The 23,274-nt window shown below is 41.3% G+C and overlaps 1 protein-coding gene across 6 annotated transcripts in view; it reads left to right on the forward strand.

Annotated features, from left to right (window-relative positions):
• SGCE (sarcoglycan epsilon) overlaps window positions 1-23,274 on the forward strand; it is a 52,496-nt gene that overhangs the window by 12,629 nt on the left and 16,593 nt on the right. For 3 of the 6 annotated variants that reach the window (XM_058180100.1, XM_058180095.1, XM_058180094.1), the window contains exons 2-7: window positions 8,634-8,738; window positions 13,759-13,881; window positions 14,985-15,142; window positions 15,406-15,478; window positions 16,456-16,654; window positions 20,785-20,947. In XM_058180100.1, coding sequence (XP_058036083.1) covers window positions 8,634-8,738; window positions 13,759-13,881; window positions 14,985-15,142; window positions 15,406-15,478; window positions 16,456-16,654; window positions 20,785-20,947 — 821 coding nt within the window. Of the gene's footprint in view, window positions 1-8,633; window positions 8,739-8,942; window positions 9,013-13,758; window positions 13,882-14,984; window positions 15,143-15,405; window positions 15,479-16,455; window positions 16,655-20,784; window positions 20,948-23,274 lie in introns of those variants that run through there. The other 3 variants (XM_058180097.1, XM_058180099.1, XM_058180096.1) reach the window with 3 other exon arrangements.

Genomic DNA, 23,274 nt, shown 5'->3' on the forward strand with positions numbered 1-23,274 from the left:
GAGTAAAGGCCCAACTCACATGGAATTATTATTTTATTATAGGTAAAATAAGTTTAACAATCACAGACAATTGATAGTCTCTGAACAGGTGAGCGGATGGTACAGAATTTTATTGCCTTCCTTGCAGTATGGACTAGAAGTAGTAATACCAATGAATAGAGGCTACATGTCTAGTCAGTATTTTTATAGAAAGAAACTAAAAGTTACAAGAATTTCAGTAAGTATTCCAGTAAACTTCATCCAGTCGCTCCAGCTCTACCCTGAACAAGGACTACAGGGTCATAAAAAGGGAGCTGTTATTCTGCTGTATAGAGTGAGATACCTATATATAGGAAAATTTGAGGCAGAAAAACTCTTGTACGTTTCCTCTTATTCGTTTCATGAAAAGAGCTGAACCTTATGAAAACGGGAAGCAGTTTGCATCTGTTTATTTCTTTGATAACTGGCACCTGATAATTTTCAAATCTTTTACTCTTTTTTCATTGCACAGTACCCTATGAAGAAAAGGTCTTGCTTATTTTTCTCACTTGATCTCATCCTATCTGTTGCAATTCTATGCATTCCTTGATCTCTTATTCACAAAATTCCTTCTGATTAGGCTGGGATTTTTCTGCCCTTCATGGAGCATGATATATCCATTATTCTGTTCCAGAACAAGAATATACAACCATTTTCTGAAGTATGCGTTCATTCCTTAAGCTTTTTCTTCTTTTTTTGTCATAAACTACTCCAACCTTTGTAACAAGTTCCATATCTATCACTGGAAGTTTTAAAAAAGAGATTGGCCATCCATTTGTCCGGATTCATATAGGGTTTGTTGCTTGAGCAGTGCCTAGAAGACCTCCAAGTTCTCCAATGTGTCGGGGAAGATCATCCAGGAATGGGGAGTGCTCTGCTTCTCTGCCTGGAGACTGAGTCAAACTTTGTTGGCCACGCCTACTCCTATCCCGGGCACTCCCCAATTCGACTCGGTCTTCCACGAGTTGAGACTGAGGAAAGAGACTCACCCATTCTTGAATTTCTTTCACGACAAAACAGGACAGCTATTTGTTCGGCTATCGCTGGTGAGAGATCTGGGGGATTACCGGTTCACTGGTAATCCTCCCTACTGGCTTGTATTTCAGCCAAAGTCCCTGCCGTTCCAGCGCTTAGCGGAGGGGACATTGCCTGCTAACAGGCTACCCCTGGCATTAGTCTGCACCTACAGAGAGGGACTAAGTTACTGCCTAGATTTTTTTATTTTTTTTTACATTTATATCCCGCCCTTCTCCGAAGACTCAGGGCGGCTTACAGTGTATAAGGCAATAGTCTCATTCTATTTGTATATTTACAAGTCAACTTATTGCCCCCCCAACAATCTGGGTCCTCATTTTACCTACCTTATAAAGGATGGAAGGCTGAGTCAACCTTGGGCCGGGCTTGAACCTGCAGTAATTGCAGGCTAGTGTGTTCTAATAACAGGCTCCTTACAGCCTGAGCTATTCCGGCCCTTGTCTAGGCACACTGATTGCGGCTAGCGCTTCGGCACCATAAGAGCTGCGGCAAGGCTGCTCATAACAAGCCAGGCTGCCCTACCCACAAAGAAAGCGGCTGGTGCGTTCAGCGCCATTACAGCCGCGGCAGGACAGCTCATTATGAGCCAGGCCCAAATTGCAATAGAGTGGCAGACGCTTAAGGCACCATCTCAGCCGCAGTAGGAGCCTCAGCCGCGGCAGGAGCCAGGCTGCCTGAATTGCAATAAAGTGGCCGGTGTGTGAGGTGCCCCTTTAGCTGCAACAGGAGCGCTCATTAGGAGCCAGGCTGCTCAAACTTTGGATGAGCGGCTGGTGTGTTAGGTGCCATTATGGCCACGGCAGGAGTGCTCGTGATGAGCCAGGCTGCCCGAACGGAGGATGGAGCAGCTGGCGCACTAGACGCCTTTATGGCTGAGGCAGGAGTGCTCATAGGAGCCGGGCTGCCCAATTGGAGCATGAAATGGTGGGTGCGCTAGGCGCCATGACAGCCGCAGCAGGAGCACTCTTCATGAGCCAGACTGCCCGAACTGCATATAGTGCGGCTGGCGTGCTAGGCGCCGTTAAGGGCATGGCAGGAGCGCTCGTACCGAGCCAGGCTGCCTGCTTTGCACACAGCGGGTGGCGTGCTAGGCGCCATTACTGCCGGAGCAGGAACGCTCAGGACAGGCCTGACTGTCGGATTTCAATCAGATGACTGGCATGCTAAACATTGCCAGAACCATGGCAGAAAAACTCAAACTGCCTGAAAGGCTTGTTTGGCAAATGTGAGTGGAGGCAGCTGATGTGTTGGAAGCTCCTCATAGCCGTGGCAGGAAAGTTCTTCGTGAACCAGGCTGCCTGGTGTCATACGAAGACGTTGCACACCACGTGGCTCTATCCGTCAGTGAGGCTTCCCTTTTGGCCTTTAGAGCAGGGAGTTCATGACACAGTCACAGCCGCAACAGCAGTGCCCCATTCGGGCTAGTCTTTTTCAACTGTGGCAGTTGTAACTCGAAGGAGTTCCACCATTTCGGCAGAAGACTTCAGCTGGGCCATTCTGCCCTATCTATAAGGTAACGGGCTGGAGGAGCTTGACGGAATCCCGGTGGGGGAGCCCGCTGCGCCACACTGCCCCAATAACTGACAGGAGGGAAAGCAATGGCCTCACCATTGCAGACGAGACAGGAGAGGACCCCCCCTTGCATTGTCGTATAAATTTAAGGCTGCACCGGAGTGCTTACTTAGGCCAGTCTGCTACGCGGATGGTGTACTGCGAGACATGAGGCTGTGGCAACATCGCTCAGATGGCCCCTCCTTCTAGCCACAACAAAGGGTGGGAATATTGCTATTTTTACACACAGTCAGTTGCAACTGGGTGCTGTCCTGCACGATTACTATGCAGGGTGGCAGCATTGATTTCAAGGGCCACAGGCAACAGTTATCTTAAGTAAGCCGGCCTGTTGAAGCTATGGATATATATAGGAGCTTTGCGCTCTGTAAGGGCAAAGGAGCAAGATTGCTCATATGGGCAGCTTCTGACGGTTTGGCCACATCGTCAACCTGTAATCGCTTATTTTAGCTCCTGTCTAAAGGTGGCATTAGGCATAGGCTTTCCCAGAGGGTAATATGCTTTTACAGATCTGATCATTTTAGAGGGTGGCCTCCAGCTGTGCAGGGCAATAAACCTGTTCCCCTGGGGGAGATTCCTATCACTCCCTTCTGAATTGACAGTGGCACCGTAGGAGTGCAGTGGCTTTTAGAGCACAAATTTCTTACCGGATCTGGCCAGTTCCTTCTCAATTGGGACTTGAGGTCTCAGATTGCTAGATGTTTAATAAGGTCATTCCTCTGGAGTGGGGTCTGCCCCTGGGGGTGCTGGTTCTGGTTTTACAACCGCCTTGATTTCTCATCAGGCACATTCTGAGGGATTCCCTTGGAATTATAGTGTACACTGTTCCTGGAGGGCCATGCGCATGACAACGGTCTCACTGTAAAACAATTTATGGGCCTTTGCAGAATCCCCTCATTCCAGCATAATTGGGCCGTGATCCACAGAGCCAGGGACTACCTACATAAGAGGGAGATTTATCTACCAGTTTTCTTTCAGAAAGATCAGTAGATCTGCTGTTCACTGGGCCAGGTTCTAAAGCACCGGTTCCGGATCCGAACCTCTCCAAGGCGGAACCCACAGCTCCAGGCAGGGGAAGGAGGGCTGCAATCCGTAGCCATGAAACTGCCATATTGCGGCACTTTGGTTACCTCAGGAGATATGTAGCTTCATTCTCTTACCCCGATACAAGGACCTGGGGATCTCTTTGTCTAGTGCTGGACATCAGATATTTGGTTGTACCTATCCTCAATTACCTCAGGCAATGCTATTACAAAGTCCACTTGCTGTGGTTATCAGTTTCCCACGGTTCTTCTATGGTTCACACACAGGGTTCTATACTTTATGCACATGCAGTGTCGCTCAGCTAGGATGATGACCCCACTTCCTACGCACCGGCCTTACTTGGGGGTTGTTGGAGCCTCTTAGCGGGCGAAACATATTTCTCTCTTGTGGGGTATTTTAACTTCAGACTTCAATCATAATACCCTTCAATCTTCCTTGTTACTTTACTGTTTTGTCATGGAGGTAGTATTCAAGATATTAACAGCAAGCAACACTGGATATATTTTATCAACAGATTTATTTTTTAGAGATCCCCAATGTATAAGATTCTTAGTTCTTTGCTCTTTGTGTGTTTTAGCAAATTTTGCTGGCTAGCAATATAGTCCCAATGTTTCACATTCATTCAGTGTCCCCCATATTTAAGCCAGAGATTAAATTATTTTAAAAGATGGTTAAAAGTTCCAGGGATCTTTTAGGGATTAAACTATCCAGGGCTAATTTGGGCATCATCTGCTCATCTCCCTAAAATAAGCTTGTTACTCATTCATATGTGTGATATACGGACACTTTTCTGAAGATATACAGGCTACTATGTCCTCTGTCTTCCTATCCTTCTCCAAATCTCTACAATGATAGCTATGATAGGCAATCTCCTATTCTATCAACATGGTTTTCATGAAAGCTGAAGGAAAAGTTACAGGAAGTGCATCCAGGAGCTTGTCCTTCTGGAGGTATGTTTTCCTGTCTACCTGGGCTGTAGAAAATTTCAATTATGGCTACTATTTATTTATTTATTTATTTATTATTTAAATTTTTATATCTCCCTTCTCCCGAAGGACTCAGGGCGGTTCACAGCCAGATAAAAATACACAATAATATTACAATATAAATACAATTAAAATACAATTAAAAAACTTATTCAATTGGCCGAGATTAAAAAATTTAGGATAAATAATAAAAAACCCATTAAAAAACCCATAAATTTAAAAACTAATCCAGTCCTGCGCAGATGAATAAGTGAGTTTTAAGCTCGCGACGAAAGGTTCAGAGGTCCGGAAGTTGACGGAGTCCTGGGGAGTTCGTTCCAGAGGCGGGAGCCCCACAGAAGGCCCTTCCTGGGCGTCGCCAGGCGACACTGTCGCGCCGACCGCACCCTCAGGAGCCCCTCTGTGTGAGAGCGGACGGGTCGGTCAGAGGTATTCGCTAGCAGTAGGCAGTCCCGTAAATAGCCCGGCCCTATCCCATGGGCGCTTTAAAGGCGTTCACCAAAACCTTGAAGCGCACCGGAAGGCCACAGGTAGCCAGTGCAGCCTGCGCAGGATAGGTGTCACTCGGGAGCCACGAGGGCTCCCTCTATCACCAGCGCAGCTGCATTCTGGACTAACTGAAGCCTCGGATGCCCCTCAAGGGAGCCCCATGTGAGAGCATTGCAGTAATCCAGGCGAGGCGTCACGGGCGTGGTGACTGTGCACAAGGCATCCCGGTCTAGAAAGGCGCAACTGGCGCACCAGGCGAACCTGGTGGAAAGCTCTCCTGGAGGCGGCCGTCAGGTGGTCTTCAAAGACAGCCGTTCATCCAGGAGAACGCCCAAGTTGCGCACCCTCTCCATCGGGGCCAATGACTCGCTCCCAACAGTCAGCCGTGGACTCAGCTGACTGTGCGGGATGCCGGCATCCACAGCCACTCCGTCTTGGAGGATTGAGCTTGAGCCTGTTTCTCCCCATCCAGACCCGTCGGCTTCCAAACACCGGGACAGCACTTGATAGCTTCATTGGGGTGGCCGGTGTGGAAAAGTACAGCTGGGTGTCATCAGCGTACAGCTGGTACCTCACACGAAGCCACTGATGATCTCACCCAGCGGCTTCATATAGATGTTGAACAGAAGGCGAGAGAATCGGCCCTGCGGCACCCACAAGTGAGGCGCCCGGGCCGACCTCTGCCCCCGTCAACACCGTCTGCGACCGGTCGGAGAGATAGGAGGAGAACCACCGATAAGCGGTGCCTCTCACTCCCAATCCTCCAACCGGCGCAGCAGGATACCATGGTCGATGGTATCAAAAGCCGCTGAGAGGTCTAATAGGACCAGGGCAGAGGAACAACCCCTATCCTGGCCCTCAGAGATCATCCACCAACGCGACCAAAGCCGTCTCAGTGCTGTAACCGGGCGGAAGCCGGACTGGAGCAGGTCTAGATAGACAGTTTCCTCCAGGTGCAGGGGAAACTGATATGCCACCATACTCTCTACAACCTTCGCCGGCGGGTTGGAGACGACGATAATTACCTAAAACAGCGGGTCCAGGAAGGCTTCTTGAGGAGGGCCTCACCACCGCCTCTTTCAAGGCGGCCGGAAAGACTCCTCCAACAAGGAAGCGCTCGTAATCGCCTGGAGCCAGCCTCGTGTCACCTCCTGAGTGGCCAGCACCAGCCAGGAGGGCACGGGTCCAGTAAACACGTGGTGGCATTCAATCTACCCAGCAACCTGTCCATGTCCTCGGGCCACAGGGTCAAACTCATCCCAGACAATATCACCAAGACCGCCCTCAGGCGCCCGTCCGAATCGCCACAATTTTGGTCCAGACCATCCCGAAGCTGAACGATTTTATCGTATAGATAACCGTTAAACTCCTCAGCACGTCCCTGCAACGGGTCATCCCGCTCCCCCTGGTGAAGGAGGGGGCGGGTCACCCGAAACAGGGCAGCTGGGCGGTTATCTGCCGGCGCAATGGGGGGGGGGGCGGAGGAACGCCTCGCTTCCCTCCGTGCCACTAGGTAGGTCCTAGTATAGGATCTAACTAGTGTCCGATCAGCCTCTGAACGGCTGGACCTCCAGGAACTCTCTAGGCGTCTTCTCCGGCGTTTCATCCCCCTCAGCTCCTCGGAGAACCAAGGAGCCGGTTGGGATCTGCGCCGGGTCAGAGGCCGCAGAGGCACGACACGGTCTAAAGCCCCAGCCGCAGCCCGTTCCCAGGCTGCGGCTAGTTCCTCTGCCGTGCCGTGAGCCAGACCCTCAGGAAATGGCCCAAGCTCCGTCCGGAACCTCTCCGGGTCCATCAGGCGCCTGGGGCGGTACCAATGTAGTGGTTCCGTCTCCCTGCGGTGTTGGGTAGCGGTCAGAAAGTCCAGGCGAAGGAGAGAGTGATCTGACCATGACAAAGGTTCTGTGACTATATCTCTCAAGTCCAGATCCTTCAACCACTGACCAGAGATGAAAATCAGGTCCAGTGTGCCTCCCCCGATGTGAGTGGGGCCATCCACTACTTGAGTCAGGTCCAAGGCCGTCATGGAAGCCATGAACTCCCGAGCCACTGTTGATGACGAGCCGGCAGATGGCAAGTTAAAGTCCCCCATGACTAAAAGTCTGGGGGTCTCCACTGCCACCCCAGCAAGCACCTCCAGGAGCTCGGGCAGGGCAGCTGTCACGCAGCAAGGAGCCAGGTACGCGACCAGCAAGCCCATCTGACACCTATGACCCCATCTCACAAAGAGGGATTCACACCCAGCAATCTGAGGTACAGTGGTCTCCCTCGGCTCTAAACTCTCTTTAATAACAACCGCCACCCCTCCACCCCTACCCTGGGCCCTCGGCTGATGAAATGCACGGAAGCCCGGCAGGCACATCTCGACCAGGGGCACGCCCCCTTCAGTGCCCAACCAGGTCTCCGTAACGCCTACTGTATCAAGAGCTACTTGTAGAACCAACCACAGATAAACTACCCAATATTTGTTTTTAAAATGGTTCTGTGACTTTACTCTGAATGCTGCAGACATTATGTAATTTATTCAAAACATCAAAAACATGTTTTAAAGTCAATGTTTCAAGAAAACGATGTCAAGACAAAATGTTTTGGGTGGAACCAGTATTTAAGAAATATGTGTGAATTTTGAAGAATCATATTAATGTTAGATTAACAGTAATAGCTCAAAATCCATTTTTGACACAAATTGGATAAGAATTTAAGTTTATGACATCTTTAAGTGATCTGTTTCTTACGGTGTTTTTTTAATGTCAGGAAGCTGTTAAGCTGTCATCTTTACATTTCTTTGGAAACAAAAATATTCAATAGCCATTAATATCTTAAAACAGATTTAGTAACACTCTTTTTTTAAAAAAATGGCATCTGTAAATTCGTTAATAAAGGAGACTATTTGTAGTTCAGGGTTGATATGAGGGATCCTTGGTGCTCTCTGGACTTGCTTGTTTTCTTGCAAACATTTCATTGCCCAAACTAGTTTGGGTAATGAAACATGAAACATCTACAAGAAAACAAGCAAGCTCAGAGAGCACCAAGGATCCCTCACCTATGAATTTCCCTCTTATTCCCTACAGTGTACAGAACTGAAACATTGTGCCTGAACATTAGACTATTAGGTTATATATATGCTTATATATCGTATAGTTATTTCATGCTTATGCTTATATATAATGTTGTGACAAATAAAATAAAAATGCTGTATTGTTAGAAATTCTTGCTTAACTATAATAAAGTTAGCAATATACCAGTACACATTTCCAATAACTTCCATTTGCCACTTCCTTTAAGTGGTAGTAGCTTAATCAAATGAAGCCATTCCATCCATGGCTTGTTGAGCATTATGTTTGAACTAAGAAATCTCTTTTGTTTCTCTTTTAACAAGCAAAGATAAGAATCTGCCACATGAAATGTTTTTTAACTTATGGCCTTTGACCACTGAAAAACAGTTGACCCAGTTTTAATTTATTTATCTTGCATTTGTTTTACTTTGGCAAGCTTTTTTCTTATACCCTCCTGCTGGCGTAAATGGAATGATTAAAGGGAAGACAAAGTACATCATCAAATATATTAGCAGTAGCATTAAGGATGTTGAGAAAAATGGTAAGTTTAGGCATTTAAATGGGACTTTTCTACCTTCTGCAATATTTCTGTGATAAATCACTTCTGTTGTGTTTACTGACAGTGTGTGCAGATAATTAACAAATATATAAACATCTAATCTTCTAAATGTCGTTTTCCTCATTCTAATTTTTTTGTTTGCTACTAAATTTTTCAGTTAAAATTTTGGTGGTTTTCCTCATTCAGATAATGGCTCCGTGTAAAAATATTGTGCATTCCTCCCTACTGGCATTTCCTTAACCACATTAGTAAACTGGTGAGTGAGATAATTTGTTTATAATGCTGTTTATTCATGTTATTCCAGTTTATAGATCTTGACTCAATTCATTTTAGGGGATATTTTAAATGTCAGGATCAGTTAGGGAAAAATTGTTCCTATCATTTTAGGCTTTGATTTTAATCTTTTTGTGATAGTTAGCGATCACAATTTAAAAAAATAATTAAAAAATACATTAAAAAATTAAAAATAGAAGAATTAGACTGAAGGGGAATTAAACAATTAGTGCACCACTTCTGAGAAAAGCTAGATTAAATTCTAGAATCTTAAAAGTATGGTTTCGGAAAGAAATGTTTCTGTAGAATAATTACATACTGGTTCAGTTAATGAATTAAATACAGTACTAGTGTGACTTGTAAAATAAAATAAGTCAACTTCCTATGACAAGGCAACATTTCCTATACTGCAGTGGGAAAACAGACCATCTGAGAAAAGTGGAATGCAGCAAGAGTTTCATGACAAAGCTGGAAAAGGGGAAAAAAAACATTTTCCCCCATGTATTTGCAGCCATAACCAGAAATGAAAGAACATTTATAACACTTGAGAGAGGACTCCTTTGATTAAATAAGAAGTGCCAATAGTTTATTTGGGATTAATTTGGCAGATTAATTTGGGGGTGTGGAAATCCCTAATTGTTCTATTGCACTTTTTAAGAATAATATCTGAAGCATTGTGTAGTCATTCTACACTGACAGAGATTAATGAACATCAAATATAGTTGGACTACTCTTCATTTCTTCCTAATATGCTCAGAATACCACAAAATATGGCCACCACATTATTTTAATGATGATACTGTTTGAACTAGTGGATTAAATATGATAATGAAATACCTGCTTTGATTAGAAAGCAGGCTAATAACTGGCTAATGTGAAAATACTGTAGAGGAACATCTGGATTAGAAAATGACAAAAATATGATAATGAAGAAGAAGAAGAAGAATAGAATTTATTGGCCAAGTGTGATTGGACACACAAGGAATTTGTTTTGGTGCATATGCTCTCAGTGTACAGAAAAGAAAAGAAAAAGAAAGAAAAAAATACCTTCATCAAAGGTACAACATTTGCAACACAAATGATGGTCATAGGTTGCAATGTAACCCTTAGTGATAGCAACAAAAAGTTATAGTCATACAGTCATAAGTGGAAAGAGATTGGTGATGAAAACGATGAGAAGATTAATAGTAGTGTAGATTTAGTAAATAGTTTGACATTGTTGAGGGAATTATTTGTTTAGCAGAGTGATGGCCTTCAGGAAAAAACTGTTCTGGTGTCTAGTTGTTCTGGTGTGCAATGCTCTATGACGTTGTTTTAATGGTAGGAGTTGAAACAGTTTATGTCCAGGATGTGAGGGATCTGTAAATATTTTCACAGCCCTCTTCTTGATTTGTGCAGTATATAGGTCTTCAATGGAAGGCAGGTTGGTAGCAATTATTTTTTCTGCAGTTCTAATTATCCTCTGAAGTCTATGTCTTTCTTGTTGGGTTGCAGCATATTTAATTAAATGCTTCAAAAACTGGGAGATTTTGCATTTTTATCACACATGGAGAACAATTTCTCCATCTGTTTTTCAGATGAATAGAAAAATGCCTAATGGTTAGTTTTATTGGCATGTATGGAGTGACCCAACTGAAGCAAGAATTAAAATCTCTCTTGAATTAGTTTATTTCATAGTCTGTGGAATAAGAATGGCACAGTAGCCTAGAAGTGAAGATGATTGCCTCCCACTCGGAAGGTTGAGAGTTCAGTCCTAGGCAGGGACATATATTTCTCTATCAGGGCGCAAAGAGAAAATGTCTGCTGCGAACTCCATGTAGGTGTCAGGGAGGGCATCTGGCCAGTAAATGCTCAGCTCTATTCAGTCGGCCTGACCCCACGTCGAAGTCAGGGATTACAGAGTAAAGAATGGAATAAAGCAAGAATTTATACTGCAGGATACATTGCACAGTGGGATGAAATGAGTTGATCCTGAAGCATGATCTTATGCACTTGCAGAATTACACAGAACCCTCTTATGTTTCAGCTTATCTAGATCTCACCTTACACAGGAGATTATTGTTCCCATCAGCCAACTGATAATATTCCAGAGCACATATACTTGAGATAGAAGAAATCACTAATTAAAGTATTTTTTGCATACCTAAGGTTCACATGGAAGATGTGGATTTTGTGTAGTGTGGGGTAGCCAACCTGCAGTGTTTAGTCCTTAGGCTTACTGTTAGGCAATTTCATTCTGTACATTAATGGCCTATTTGTAAAAGCTTCTATAAGTTATCAATTCAGATTTCTCTTACGACTTGTACGTTTCTTACCTATGGTCTTTAGCTTGCGACAGTGAACAAACTGTCAGATTTGGTTCTACCCCAAGCAACATATCAAAACATCAAAGTTGTTTCCAATAGATATGGATTATATACCTAAATATTCATATGCTTGACAGCTCACATAGGGCATTACAAGTCCCCTTGACTTATAATCATTTAAATTTGTGATAGCCTAAAAATTTGTGATCCCACTCCTTCCAAGGTGACATGATTGCAATTTAGGTGCATAGGAACTGGCCCACTTTTATGGCTGTTTGCAACATCCTGCATTGTGGCTATCATTTATGGTTTTTAAAAAAAAATACAAATCAGAATTTACTTCTGGTTTCTGGCAAAAAAAAGCCCATTGCAGACAGTAGGTTTGCTTAATGACCATAGTTTCCCTTAATGACCATAACATTGACTTAATGACCACAGCATTTACTTTAAGATCAATGTAAAATCGGGCATAGTCCTAGGATAACTTGCTTAATAATTTATGACCAAAATTCTGGGCTCAATTATGGTTGTAAGCTGAAGAATGCTTGCATTGGCTGGTTAATTGAAAAGTTTTGCATTTAAAATAGTTTTAACTTTACCAAAGATGGCTGGGTATCCCACAATAAAATGTCAGGATGATCTAGGTAATTAGAATTATTCTTCATTCTCAGTGGAGTTAAAATTGAAATTAGTTTTGTTATGTGTATGAAAGATTAAATAACAACTTATTGTTGTTATTTATCATAAATATTTCATCTAATTATGTATTTCAATTATATTAGGCATTACATTTTCTGTGTATCCTCGATTTACTGAAAGGGTAACAGGGAAAGTTCATCTACATATATCTTAAGACACAGTGAATAGAAATTATATATTATCTTCCAGGTTTGCTGAATGTAATAACCTAATTGTACTTGCTTTTTACTACCTCTTGTCAGTAGCTTTCATTGTTGAACTTTTAGAAGCCAACTAAAATGTTGTCCTCTTTTAAGAAGTAGCAGCTCTAAAATATAAACTCAGCATTAATATAATAGAAGTGAACAAATGATAGTTTGTGAAGTTTGTGAAATGATGATACAGTTGATACTATAGTCATGATGTGGGTAAAAATCAGAATTTATTTTAATTTTTCCACATTATTTATGTTGAATTACTGAGAGATACTTCACTGTAATCTTTACTACCTCATACATGACCGTTTTAGATTGATTCTACTTTGTTTTCCTATGAATACAAAGTTTTAGATTAATCAAATATTTATAAGTAAACAGTATGAGAGTTCAACGAAGAATTAAAGAATGGGTTTCCATTAGACTTTTATTGTCAAGGTCTTCCTCGTAGAATTTTTTTTATAAAACAGCATTTATTTTTTATTTTATATAGATTGTATTCTTCACACAGTCAGCCAGATATTCAGACTGGCTTTGGCATTTTTCTCTATCTACCGAGTGCTTCCCAAGAACCTGAAATAGACAGATATTAATTGATTGATTGATTATTTATTTATTTAGATTATTATTTAGACTATTTAGATTATTAAAAACAAGAAAAAATAAAACTGAAAAGAGAAGAAATAAAAGCAATATAGAACCTGCATCTAAAGTTCTCATACATGTATATTAATATATGTAATTTTACAGAGTTTTAATAAAATATAACCATAGATTTAGTGCACTTAACACTTATTATTCATACTGATTATAATGCAGTTTTAAAAACAGTGGAGTGTATGCCCCAGCCTTTACGTGATAGCGATCAGGATTGTGCTCTAGCCAATTCCTCTCAAGTTGAGAGATGCTCTTGATGAGCTGGAACTCATCATGGAATGCAAGTTGCATTTATTATCAGTTATATATGCTTCCTGAAAGGTTGATAATAAAATATTTTTAACAAGGGTTTTCAGGAATAAGGAAACAATGCATTTATCCATAAATTATAGGCTTTCTGAAAGTTCTTTCAAACAGAGCCCTCCTTTTGTTCTGCTTCTCTGTGTTATTTACTTTTAACATACTAAGATTGTTGTAATATTTGGAAATAAAATTGATTGCAATATGAGTCATTTCATAATAACTACTTGAATTGAGATATACAGTATCTTGAAAATGCTTTTCTTCTTTTTTTCCCACCCATCAAACTAGTCAAAATATGTAGCTGCTTTGAATGACGTGTCGCTACATACAAAGTGACTTGTAAATTGCTTCTTGGGTTTTATATAATTAAGATTGAAATTCTAAAATTGTTCAGTATCAGGGGCCACATACCTGAAGAAGAGCTGTGCAGATTATCTAAAAAAGGCAACAAATACTTTGCGGTTTGTATTCCATGCCATATTTTTCAGTTTGTTTTAATAAGCATATGTGATTACTATTTTCCATGGATCTTATTTTTCTCATGTTGTGTCCTCTTCTCCTGCTTTCCAGTGTACACAATTCTCTCTAAGGTGCATTCTGATCGAAATGTTTATCCTTCTGCTGGAGTTCTCTTTGTTCATGTTTTGGAGAGAGAATATTTTAAGGGAGAGTTTCCTCCTTATGCAAAGCTTGGTAAGAAATATTTACAATTGTAAAGGCATATAAAACTGTTATCTAGCTTCCACTTTAACTTGTCTTTATCAAGATCACATAATCATTACTTTCTCTACAAAAGTGTTAGCTCAAAAGCTATTGACTATGTGTGCATAAGAGAGAGAGAGAAAGAGAGAGAGAGAGAGAGAGAGAGAGAGATGTGAAAATATAATCTCTCTTGCTCTCTCTTTCTGATTAGATTTACAGCCAACACATTTTCTTGGTTATCACCTCTTTTCCAATTTACATTTTATAAAAAATACCTATTGTGATACATGTTTTTATTCTTATTTCCATGAAATCAAATCAGACTATTACAGTAAAATTAACAAACATTCTTAACATATTTAATACTTGTTCCTATAGAGGGATACAGCCTTCGCAGTTAATGAAACATCATTTAAGTTGCAATGCCTACTTAATTAGGGTTAGGTCTAATTAAGTACTGATACTGGCATTTACCGTATATACTCGAATATAAGCCGATCCGAGTATAAGCCGAGGTCCCCAATTTTACCCCAAAAAACTGGGGTAAACTGGGGACTCGAGTATAAGCCGAGGGTGGGAAATGAGGCAGCTACCGGCGGGGGAAACCCTCCCTCCCTCAGCCGAGAAGGCTGGCGGCTCCCCCGCCCCGCCCTCTCACTGCACCGGCAGGGCTTCCCCGCGCTAATGCAAAAGCCCGCCAAGTTTGCGCCATCCGGTATAATGTGAAAAAAAGAAGAAAAAAAAAACTCGAGTATAAGCCGTATATACTCGAGTATAAGCCGAGGGGACGTTTTTCAGCACAAAAAACGTGCTGAAAAACTCGGCTTATACTCGAGTATATACGGTATGTAGTATTAGAAGTCAATGGTGGTTGCTGAATATTCCATTTTTCATTTCGTTTTCAAATAGTACATTACTGTTGGCCAAACTGTAAAGAACTATAGCTATACTTTTGGGGGTTTACTACCATAATGAAAATAGGACCTAAATTATTAAGGATCTAAATAGTAGGAATTTACAGCTGGAACGAACATAAAAATACAGTGTATAGATGATTAAACCATATCTTAACATGACTGTCTCTGTTTATCCAGGTGAGATAAACAATGATCCCATAACATTTAATACGAACCTAATGGGTTACCCTGATAGACCTGGATGGTTGCGTTACATCCAAAGAACACCATATAGTGATGGTGTGCTCTACGGGTCACCAACTGTAGAAAACATGGGCAAGCCAACTATCATTGAGGTACTTACTTTGCAGAATGTTTATTTTTTAAAAAATGCATGTTGACAAAAATATCCATCAGTACTGGAACGCCCCATAGTTCTTTAGTCACATTATAACTGAAAGGAGAGTAGATTATCCCTGACATAGCTTGTTCTGTGTTTTTCTGTTCAGTAAAAGAAGATTAAACAAAAACCTTATTTGTGTCACATTTAAGATAAGCATTATTATTGTTTATATAATGTAATAATTAGTTACCATTTTACTTTTTTCCCCATTATTAGATCACTGCTTATAACAGACGTACCTTTGAGACAGCAAGACATAATTTAATTATTAATATAATGTCAGCAGAAGGTATGTCCTCAAAAACTATCTCAGCATTTTGGATGATTCAATTGATAAATAATATAAATTGATTAAGTTTTATTAAATAATTAAAGGCAACAGTAATGAGAAAAGGGTATTTTACTGTGTCTTGTCAAATCATATAATCATATCTCTGAAATATTAACATTGATTGTATCAGTTTGTATTTGCACAGTATTTGTATGCATTTATATCCCTCCATTATTTATAAAAATCAACTTAAGGTGGTAAACATAATACTCTCCTCCTCTTTATTTTCCCCACAACTCCAACACCCTGTGGTGGGTTGGAATATGAGAGAATGACTGACTCCTTCCAAGTTGAACATGCTCTGGTTGGTTACATCCAAATTATACAAATCATGGCCTATTATTAAATGAGAATGATGTAGTTACCTTTCAGTATTGATTCAAAAGCAGTGCAGTAGAGGTGCCAACACAAATAATCAATCCATGGGTTGTAGCATTCTGGGTTTTATAATCACACTTAAAAGAGTGGGTCTCTTTTAAGATGTTTACATTTACATGTTTACATTTATTCATGCAGATAAAAAGACATAATACTACTATACATGTATCCTTAAATGATAACAGTTCATTTAGTGATCATTCGAAGTTACAATGGCACTGAAAAAAGTGACTTATGACCATTTTTCACGTTTATGACCATTGCAGCATCCCCATGGTCATGGTCAAAATTTGGACGCTTGGCAACTGATTCATATTTGTGACGATTGCAGTGTCCCAGGGTCATATTTTGCAACTTCTTTGCAATGGGTTGTCTTTGCCTGCAGTGATTCATTTAACAACTGTGACAGGAAAGATCGTAATACGGGGCAAACCTCACTTAACTGTGTTGCTTAACAACACAAATTTGGGCTGTATTTATGATTTACTAGTCCGTCTCATTTAGTAAATATGAAAAGAGTCTAAGACACAGTTACTTTTTTTTTTTTTTGCAATTAGATCTTCTTTTGCCATATCAAGCAGAATTCTTCATTAAAAATATGAATGTAGAGGAAATGTTGGCCAGTGAGGTTCTTGGAGACTTTCTTGGAGCCGTGAAAAACGTATGGCAGCCTGAGCGCCTGAATGCCATAAACATCACATCAGCTCTTGATAGGGGAGGCAGAGTGCCCCTTCCTATTAATGACATGAAAGAAGGGTAAGAAGTTATATTTCTGCAGTAGCAATTATTTATTAAGTAGCTTAGTATTCATTTAAAAAAAAAACAATTCAGTAAAAAGCAGTGTGTAGCATCTGGACTAATGAATAATTAATTCTTGTTTTGTAAGTCTAATCCATCTCTCTCTCTGCTAGAAAGAATTATTCTTTCAAACTTAAGGATGCAGGAAGGAAAGACCTGATGATTTTAGTTTTGATTGGATGATGTTTTGCCTTGACATGATGCCTTACTCCAAAGTAGAATGAGCATTTCAAGTGGTTTGTCAAGACAAATATTACTAATTCTCCCCATTTTGAATTCCTATGCAGAGTTCTGCCTCCAATCTATAGTATGGGAGCTCATTGTGTTCAAAAAGACTTATATGCTTGCCGAGAGTGAAAAAAGTAAAATAATATCTAATATAATTTATTTTTGCAACCTCTTGATGGGAAAGAGTAGGAAGGGGAATAATTTCAGAGATCAGTAGTCCTGCCTTGTTCTTAAACTGTCCATTATTTGGTTTATCATTCATTGTGTAAATCGGTGTTTCTCAACCTTAGCCACTGTAAGATCTTTGGACTTGAACCGTGGCTGGTGGAATTCTGGAAGGTGAAGTCTACTCATCATATACGTCCATGCACATATAGCAGCTTGTGGCCTGGTAGTGGGCCACAGCCTGGGGGTTGGGGACCCCTGTTCTAGTCCAATCCCCTACTCAGAAAAGGAAACCTTATACCCTTTCAGACAAATGGTTTTCCAATCTCTTCTTAAAAACTTCCACTATTGAAGCATCCACAACTTCTGGAGGCAAGTTGTTCCATTGATTAATTGTTCTAAGTGTCAAGAAATTTTTCCTTACTTCTAGATTGGTTTCTCCCTGATTAGTTTCCATCCATTGCTTTTTGCCCTGCCCTCAGGTGCTTTGGAGAGTAGGTTGATTCCCTGTTCTTTGTGACAATCCCTTAGATATTGGAATACTGTTGTCATGTCACCCCAGTCCTTCTTTTCATTTAATTAGACATATCCAATTCTAGCAACTGTTCCATATATGTTTTAACCTCCTTTCACTTAATCATTTATGTTGCTCTTCTCTGTACTCTTTCGAGAGTCTCAACATCTTTTTTACATCGTAGCAAAATTGGATGCAATATTCCAAGTATTCTCTTACCAAGACATTATAGAATGGCATAAACACTTCGTGAGATCTTGATTGTATCCCTCTGTTAATGCAGCCTAGGATTGCATTGTTGTTTTTTTTGGCTTGTATTAAGTGATTGTCCAGTAGGACTCCAAGATCTCTTTTGCTGTTGTTGTTAAAACCCCACTCTTGGTATCTCTGACCATGAGCCATGCTGGCTGAAATAGATAGGACAGATTCTTGACAGCCCAAAATCCCTACCACTAATTGAGAAGGGGGAGATGGTCATTCAGTAGCACAAATTATATTGTGATTATGATGCTAGACTAAGAAAAAAGAAAGATTCAGGCCATTTGCCACCTTGGACGTATGCTGGTTAGCTTTGAACTACTCTATTGAAGCCCAATCTATCTCAAAGAGATGTAAGAGAATCCCTATGAAAACTGTCTTGAGCTTCATATATGAAATTACAATAGGATAAAACAACAAAAACATGTTTCCGTTATCTACTTAGGCAGATTCTAAAGCTGCTTTTTTCTCCGTGTTAAAAATTTTATCACGAAGGTGGGAGATGGCATAGTAGGAGGCTAGAATAGATCTATAAATGTTTGAGAAAGAGCAGATATAGCAGATATTCCACTAGGCCCAAAAATAGAGTAATGTTAGCTCTATCTTTTATCTAAATAAAATTGCACCCATATTTTAAATAGGAAGGAACTAATAAATTTGAAGCTGTTGAAACCGGCTGAGAAATAGAAACTTAACATGGTACAGTAATAACAAACCTCAAACTTAAATGGGTGAATGTTTTTATTTTTGCAACCATAGCTTACATTTGATTCCTAAAATACTGAGTCTTTAGCAGAATATTAATAGAATAACAAAATAACAGAGTTGGAAGGGACATTGGAGGTCTTCTAGTCCAGGGGTCCCCACCTTTTGGACCTCAGGAACCACCAAGTTCATAATTTTAAATCCCGCAGACCACAAATACAAATCCAGCACACCGCTAACAGGATGGGGTCCTTCAGGCACTCTCCCTCCTCTCTCTTTCTCTCTCTCTCTCTCTCTCCCCCCCTCTTTCTCTCTCTCTCTCTTCCCTCTCTCTCCCACTCTTTCTCTCTCATTCTCTCTCTCTCTTCCACTCATACTCTCTCATTCTTTCTCTCATCTCACTTTCTCTCTCTCTCCCCCACTCTCTCTCTCTGATTATCTTTCATTCTGTCTCTCTCATTCTTTCTCTCTCATTCTGTCTCTTTCTCTGTCTCATTCTCTCTCATTCTGATTCTCATTCTTTCTCTCTCTCATTCTCATTCTCTTTCATTCTGTCTCTTCCTCATTCTCTCTTTCATTCTGTCTCTTTCTCTTTCATTCTCTCTCTCTCTCTCTCTCTCTCTCTCTCTCTCTCTCTCTCTCTCTCTCATTCTTTCTGTCTGTCTCTGTCTCTGTCTCATTCTTTCTCTTTTATTCTCTCTCTGATTCTCTCTCTCTCTCTCTCATTCTCTTTCTCTCATCTCATAGGCCAGCCAGTGTCTTGGGGCTGAGAGGAGGTCAAGCATCTCTAGAGACCGAGGTGCACGGAGCATCAACAAGGACCAGAAGAAATGCGGGAGCGAAGCACTACTTGAACTTGCATGGCATCAACATTCCGCCTCGGTATATTTGCGCCAGCCCTGCCGCTTGGGATTTGGAGTGGTAAATGGTGACTGGTCCAGGTAGCAGCCGGACTTTGCTGTCCATTGCAGATGTCAGGTCGGCCCCCTGCAAGCTCTTGTCTCTTGAGGAGCCTGGTCAAAGTTTCTCGCGCCGCTTCAGTGAGCGCTCCTCGAAAGATGAGAGCTTGCATGGGACCGAACTGGTGTCCGCAATGGAGAGTGAAATCTGGCTTCTTCTCTCTGCTGTAGTGCGGTTTCAGGATTTGTGTGACATCAGCATTCCGCCTCGGTATATTTGCGCTAGCTGGTGGCACCAAGCAGCCCTCGTCTCCTGCCGCTTGGGACTCGGAGTGGTCAACGGCGTCTGGTCCGGGGAGCAGCTGGATTTTGCCCTCTATTGCAGATGCAAGATCGGCCCTCTGCAAGCTCTTATCTCTCGAGGAGAATTCGCTGAAGCGGCGTGGGAAACTTTGGTTGGGCTCCTCGAGAGATGAGAGCTTGCAGAGAGCTGATCTGGCATCCGCAATGGATAGCAAAATCCAGCTGTTCCCCAGACCATTTACTGCTCTGAGTCCCAAGCGGCAGGAGAGAGGGCTGCTTTGCGCCAATGGCTGACGCAAATATACCGAGGCGGAATGCTGATGCCGTGCAAGTGCAAGTAGTGCTTCGCTCCCGCAGCTTTCAGCCATTGTAATTGCTGCTTCGGCCTGCTTGCACCGCCCCCTCCCCTCAGTGGCAACAGCACCATTATTTCATTCTGGACGGAGAGGGTTGCGTTCCGTGCCACCCCAGGGCAGAGATTTCCAGCCCTGCCACAGCCGGTCCCATATTCCAGAGCTGTAGTAGTCACACTCACAGACTGGCCCATTGGTTATCCTGGAGCAGCTCCTCCACCAGGGTGCACCGGCAAAAATCTGAAGATTTCTCCATGGACCACCAAAATTTCCTTGCGGATCAACAGTGGTCTGTGGACCACCAGTTGGTGACTGCTGTTCTAGTCCAACCATCTTCTCAGACAGGAAACCCTATACTATTCCAGACAAATGGTGGTCCAATCTCTTCTTTAATACCTTAGGAAAATCTATATTTGCTGCCAAGTATTTTGCAAAGCATGTTATTATTTAGTTTACATATTGTACGTGCTTGGATTCTATAAAACTACATTCTTATGCTACTATTATTACTCTTGTATAAATAACTCGAATTAGATAACAGCGGTGAAAATGCTAAAACTGGAACCTGTTTTCATTCACAGAGGGGAAACAAAACAAATGATTAATTTAAAAAATTGACAGTGACCATCCTAAAACTGTTTCCATTTTTTTTCTTTTTTGCAGTGTCTATGTTATGGTTGGTGCAGATGTTACATTTTCCTCCTGCTTACGGGAAGTAGAAAATCCACAAAATCAGCTGAGATGCAGTCAAGAAATGGAACCTATAATAACTTGTGATAAAAAGTTTCGTACTCAGTTTCACATAGATTGGTGTAAAATTTCTTTGGTGAGTTATTGAATGGAGGTATTTTAGAAAACATAGCTGCTCAATGTTTAAACTATTCTGTTGTTAATTTCATGGGATGGGCATAATTTCTGTCACTTGCAGTTTTAATGTCTGTAGAGATTCTCAGTCACCCAGGTCATGGTTGTCTCTTTGGGACAACCATCACCTGGATCACTGAGAATCTCTAATAGAAGTAAAACAGATTTTAAATTTGGATAATAAAGGCTTCGATGCACAGTACTTGAAAGCAATCAGCGACAAATAATTGTAAATAGACACATGAATGTAGAATGAGTAATTTTCTTTTTTTTTAAAAAAATTAAAATTCTTTCCTAGCACCTCCAGTACAGATATAATATTATTGGTCAGGATCACCCAGCCTCTTTTAGCTTGTTCTATCAGGGATTCTAACAATTGTCATTAAAACATAGATAGGAATTAATGGAATAGATAATACAATAATTAGGCTAATGGTGTGAGTTGGCATTAAACTGCTATTTATGTCCTTACACTTATTTACAAATAAGTGTTTTTATTTAAAGAATAGCCTTTGCTTTTTTAGAATGAGAAAATTAAAGCTAATAGCACTTTTAGCAGGATTTGTGATGTAGTTTCCAATTGGTTAAAGGAGATACAAGATACTTTGTTGGCACAACAGATTTTAAAAGTTAAATACAGTACATAGACATCCATAAATTGAGACTGATTCCAATAATTTCGTTGGCGTTAGGTTTTCTTAGAAGCAATATGGAAGAGGCTTACCATTGCTTGCTGGAGTTTTTTTCCTTCCTAATTTGTTTAAAGTCTTACAGATTTCCTGGTTGTCTTTTTCGCAAATACTGAACCAGATTCAGTACTGATAAGGTTTTGGAGATCAGCCAAAATCAGCTATGTTCAAGAATTTTGGATAAAAGTTTGAACTTGGTCTAATCAGGGATGAAATCTACTTTCCTTCCCTACCGGTTCAAAAGTGTGTGCGCCATGTGGCGCTCTTGCTCAGCTTGTGCACACACCATCATCATGTCCAATTTTAAACCTGCGTATGTGCAAAGCCTTCTGCGCATGCGCAGAGGTCAAAAACAGGTTACTTTCTGGTTAAAACCAGGAAGTAACGATGTCCAGCTGGGGGGGGCAGAGCCTCGTGCTGCCACTGCTACTGGTTCGCCGAACCATGTGCTGCCGCAGCTACCAGTTCGCCTGAACTGGAGCGAACCAGTAGCATTTCACCCCTGGGTCTAATATAAGGCTTTATTATAGAAAGTCTTTGACTTATGACCACAAATGGGACCAGAATTGTTTTTGCCAAAGAAGATAGTTGTTAAATAAGTTGTGCACAATTTTATGATCTTTTTTTGCCATGATTGTTAAACAAATCACTGCAGTTTTTCAATGAATCAGGTAGTTATTAAGCGAATCCAGCTTCCTCCACTGAATTGCTTGTCAGAAACTAACTGGGAAGGTTACAAATGATGAGCATGTGACCTTGTGACCTGCAACTCTCGTAAATGCTGGTTGCCAAGTGCTCAAATTTTGATCATATAGTCCATGAGGATGCTGCAACAGTCATAAGTCTGAGGACTGGTCATAAGCCCTTTTTTCCCCACCACCATTGTAACTTTGAATGGTCACAAATGAATGATTGTTAGGTTGAGGACTACCTGTATATCCAATTAACATTTTATCTGTGATTGTGAAATATACACATTGGTCAAAAGGAATTAACACCTTTTAAATTGAAACAGTGCTGCCATTGCATGCAATTTTAATGGCTGTAAACCAATTATTGGTATATAAGAAATTATAATGTCTAAACCCCTGCAAAGCCACCTTTAAAAGACTCCAGCTCTACTCCCAACATGGTTGTCCTGAGTTGACTCAGCCTTCCATCCTTCTGAGATTGGTAAAATGAGGACCTAGATAGTTGGGGGCAATATGCTGACTCTGTAAACTGCTTAGAGAGGGCTGGAAAGCACTGTGAAGCGGTATATAAGTCTTAAATGCTATTGCTATTGCTACTGGAACATTCTGTTTCATCAGCTACATGGGACCTTAATAAAACTGCTGAGAGTCTACAAGAGCTTTTTTTACAATCTTCTTATTTTGAAGGGCTAAGCTCAGCTTTCTAGGAAGTGTGTTTGGATCCTCAAGGGATTTGGTGGAATGATCGGATCATCAAAGGATGTTACAGATGTTTTCAAGGGATGTTGGGAAAGGAAGCCTAGCAGTTCTGCCTTTGCATCCATCTGTAGGTAGAGGAGCCAAATCAGAATAACAGAATAAAATAAGAATAAAAGTTGGAAGGGCTCTTGGAGGTTTTCTAATCTAAC

This window comes from Ahaetulla prasina, chromosome 4, assembly GCF_028640845.1.
Source record: "Ahaetulla prasina isolate Xishuangbanna chromosome 4, ASM2864084v1, whole genome shotgun sequence".
Classification (NCBI taxonomy): domain Eukaryota; kingdom Metazoa; phylum Chordata; class Lepidosauria; order Squamata; family Colubridae; genus Ahaetulla; species Ahaetulla prasina.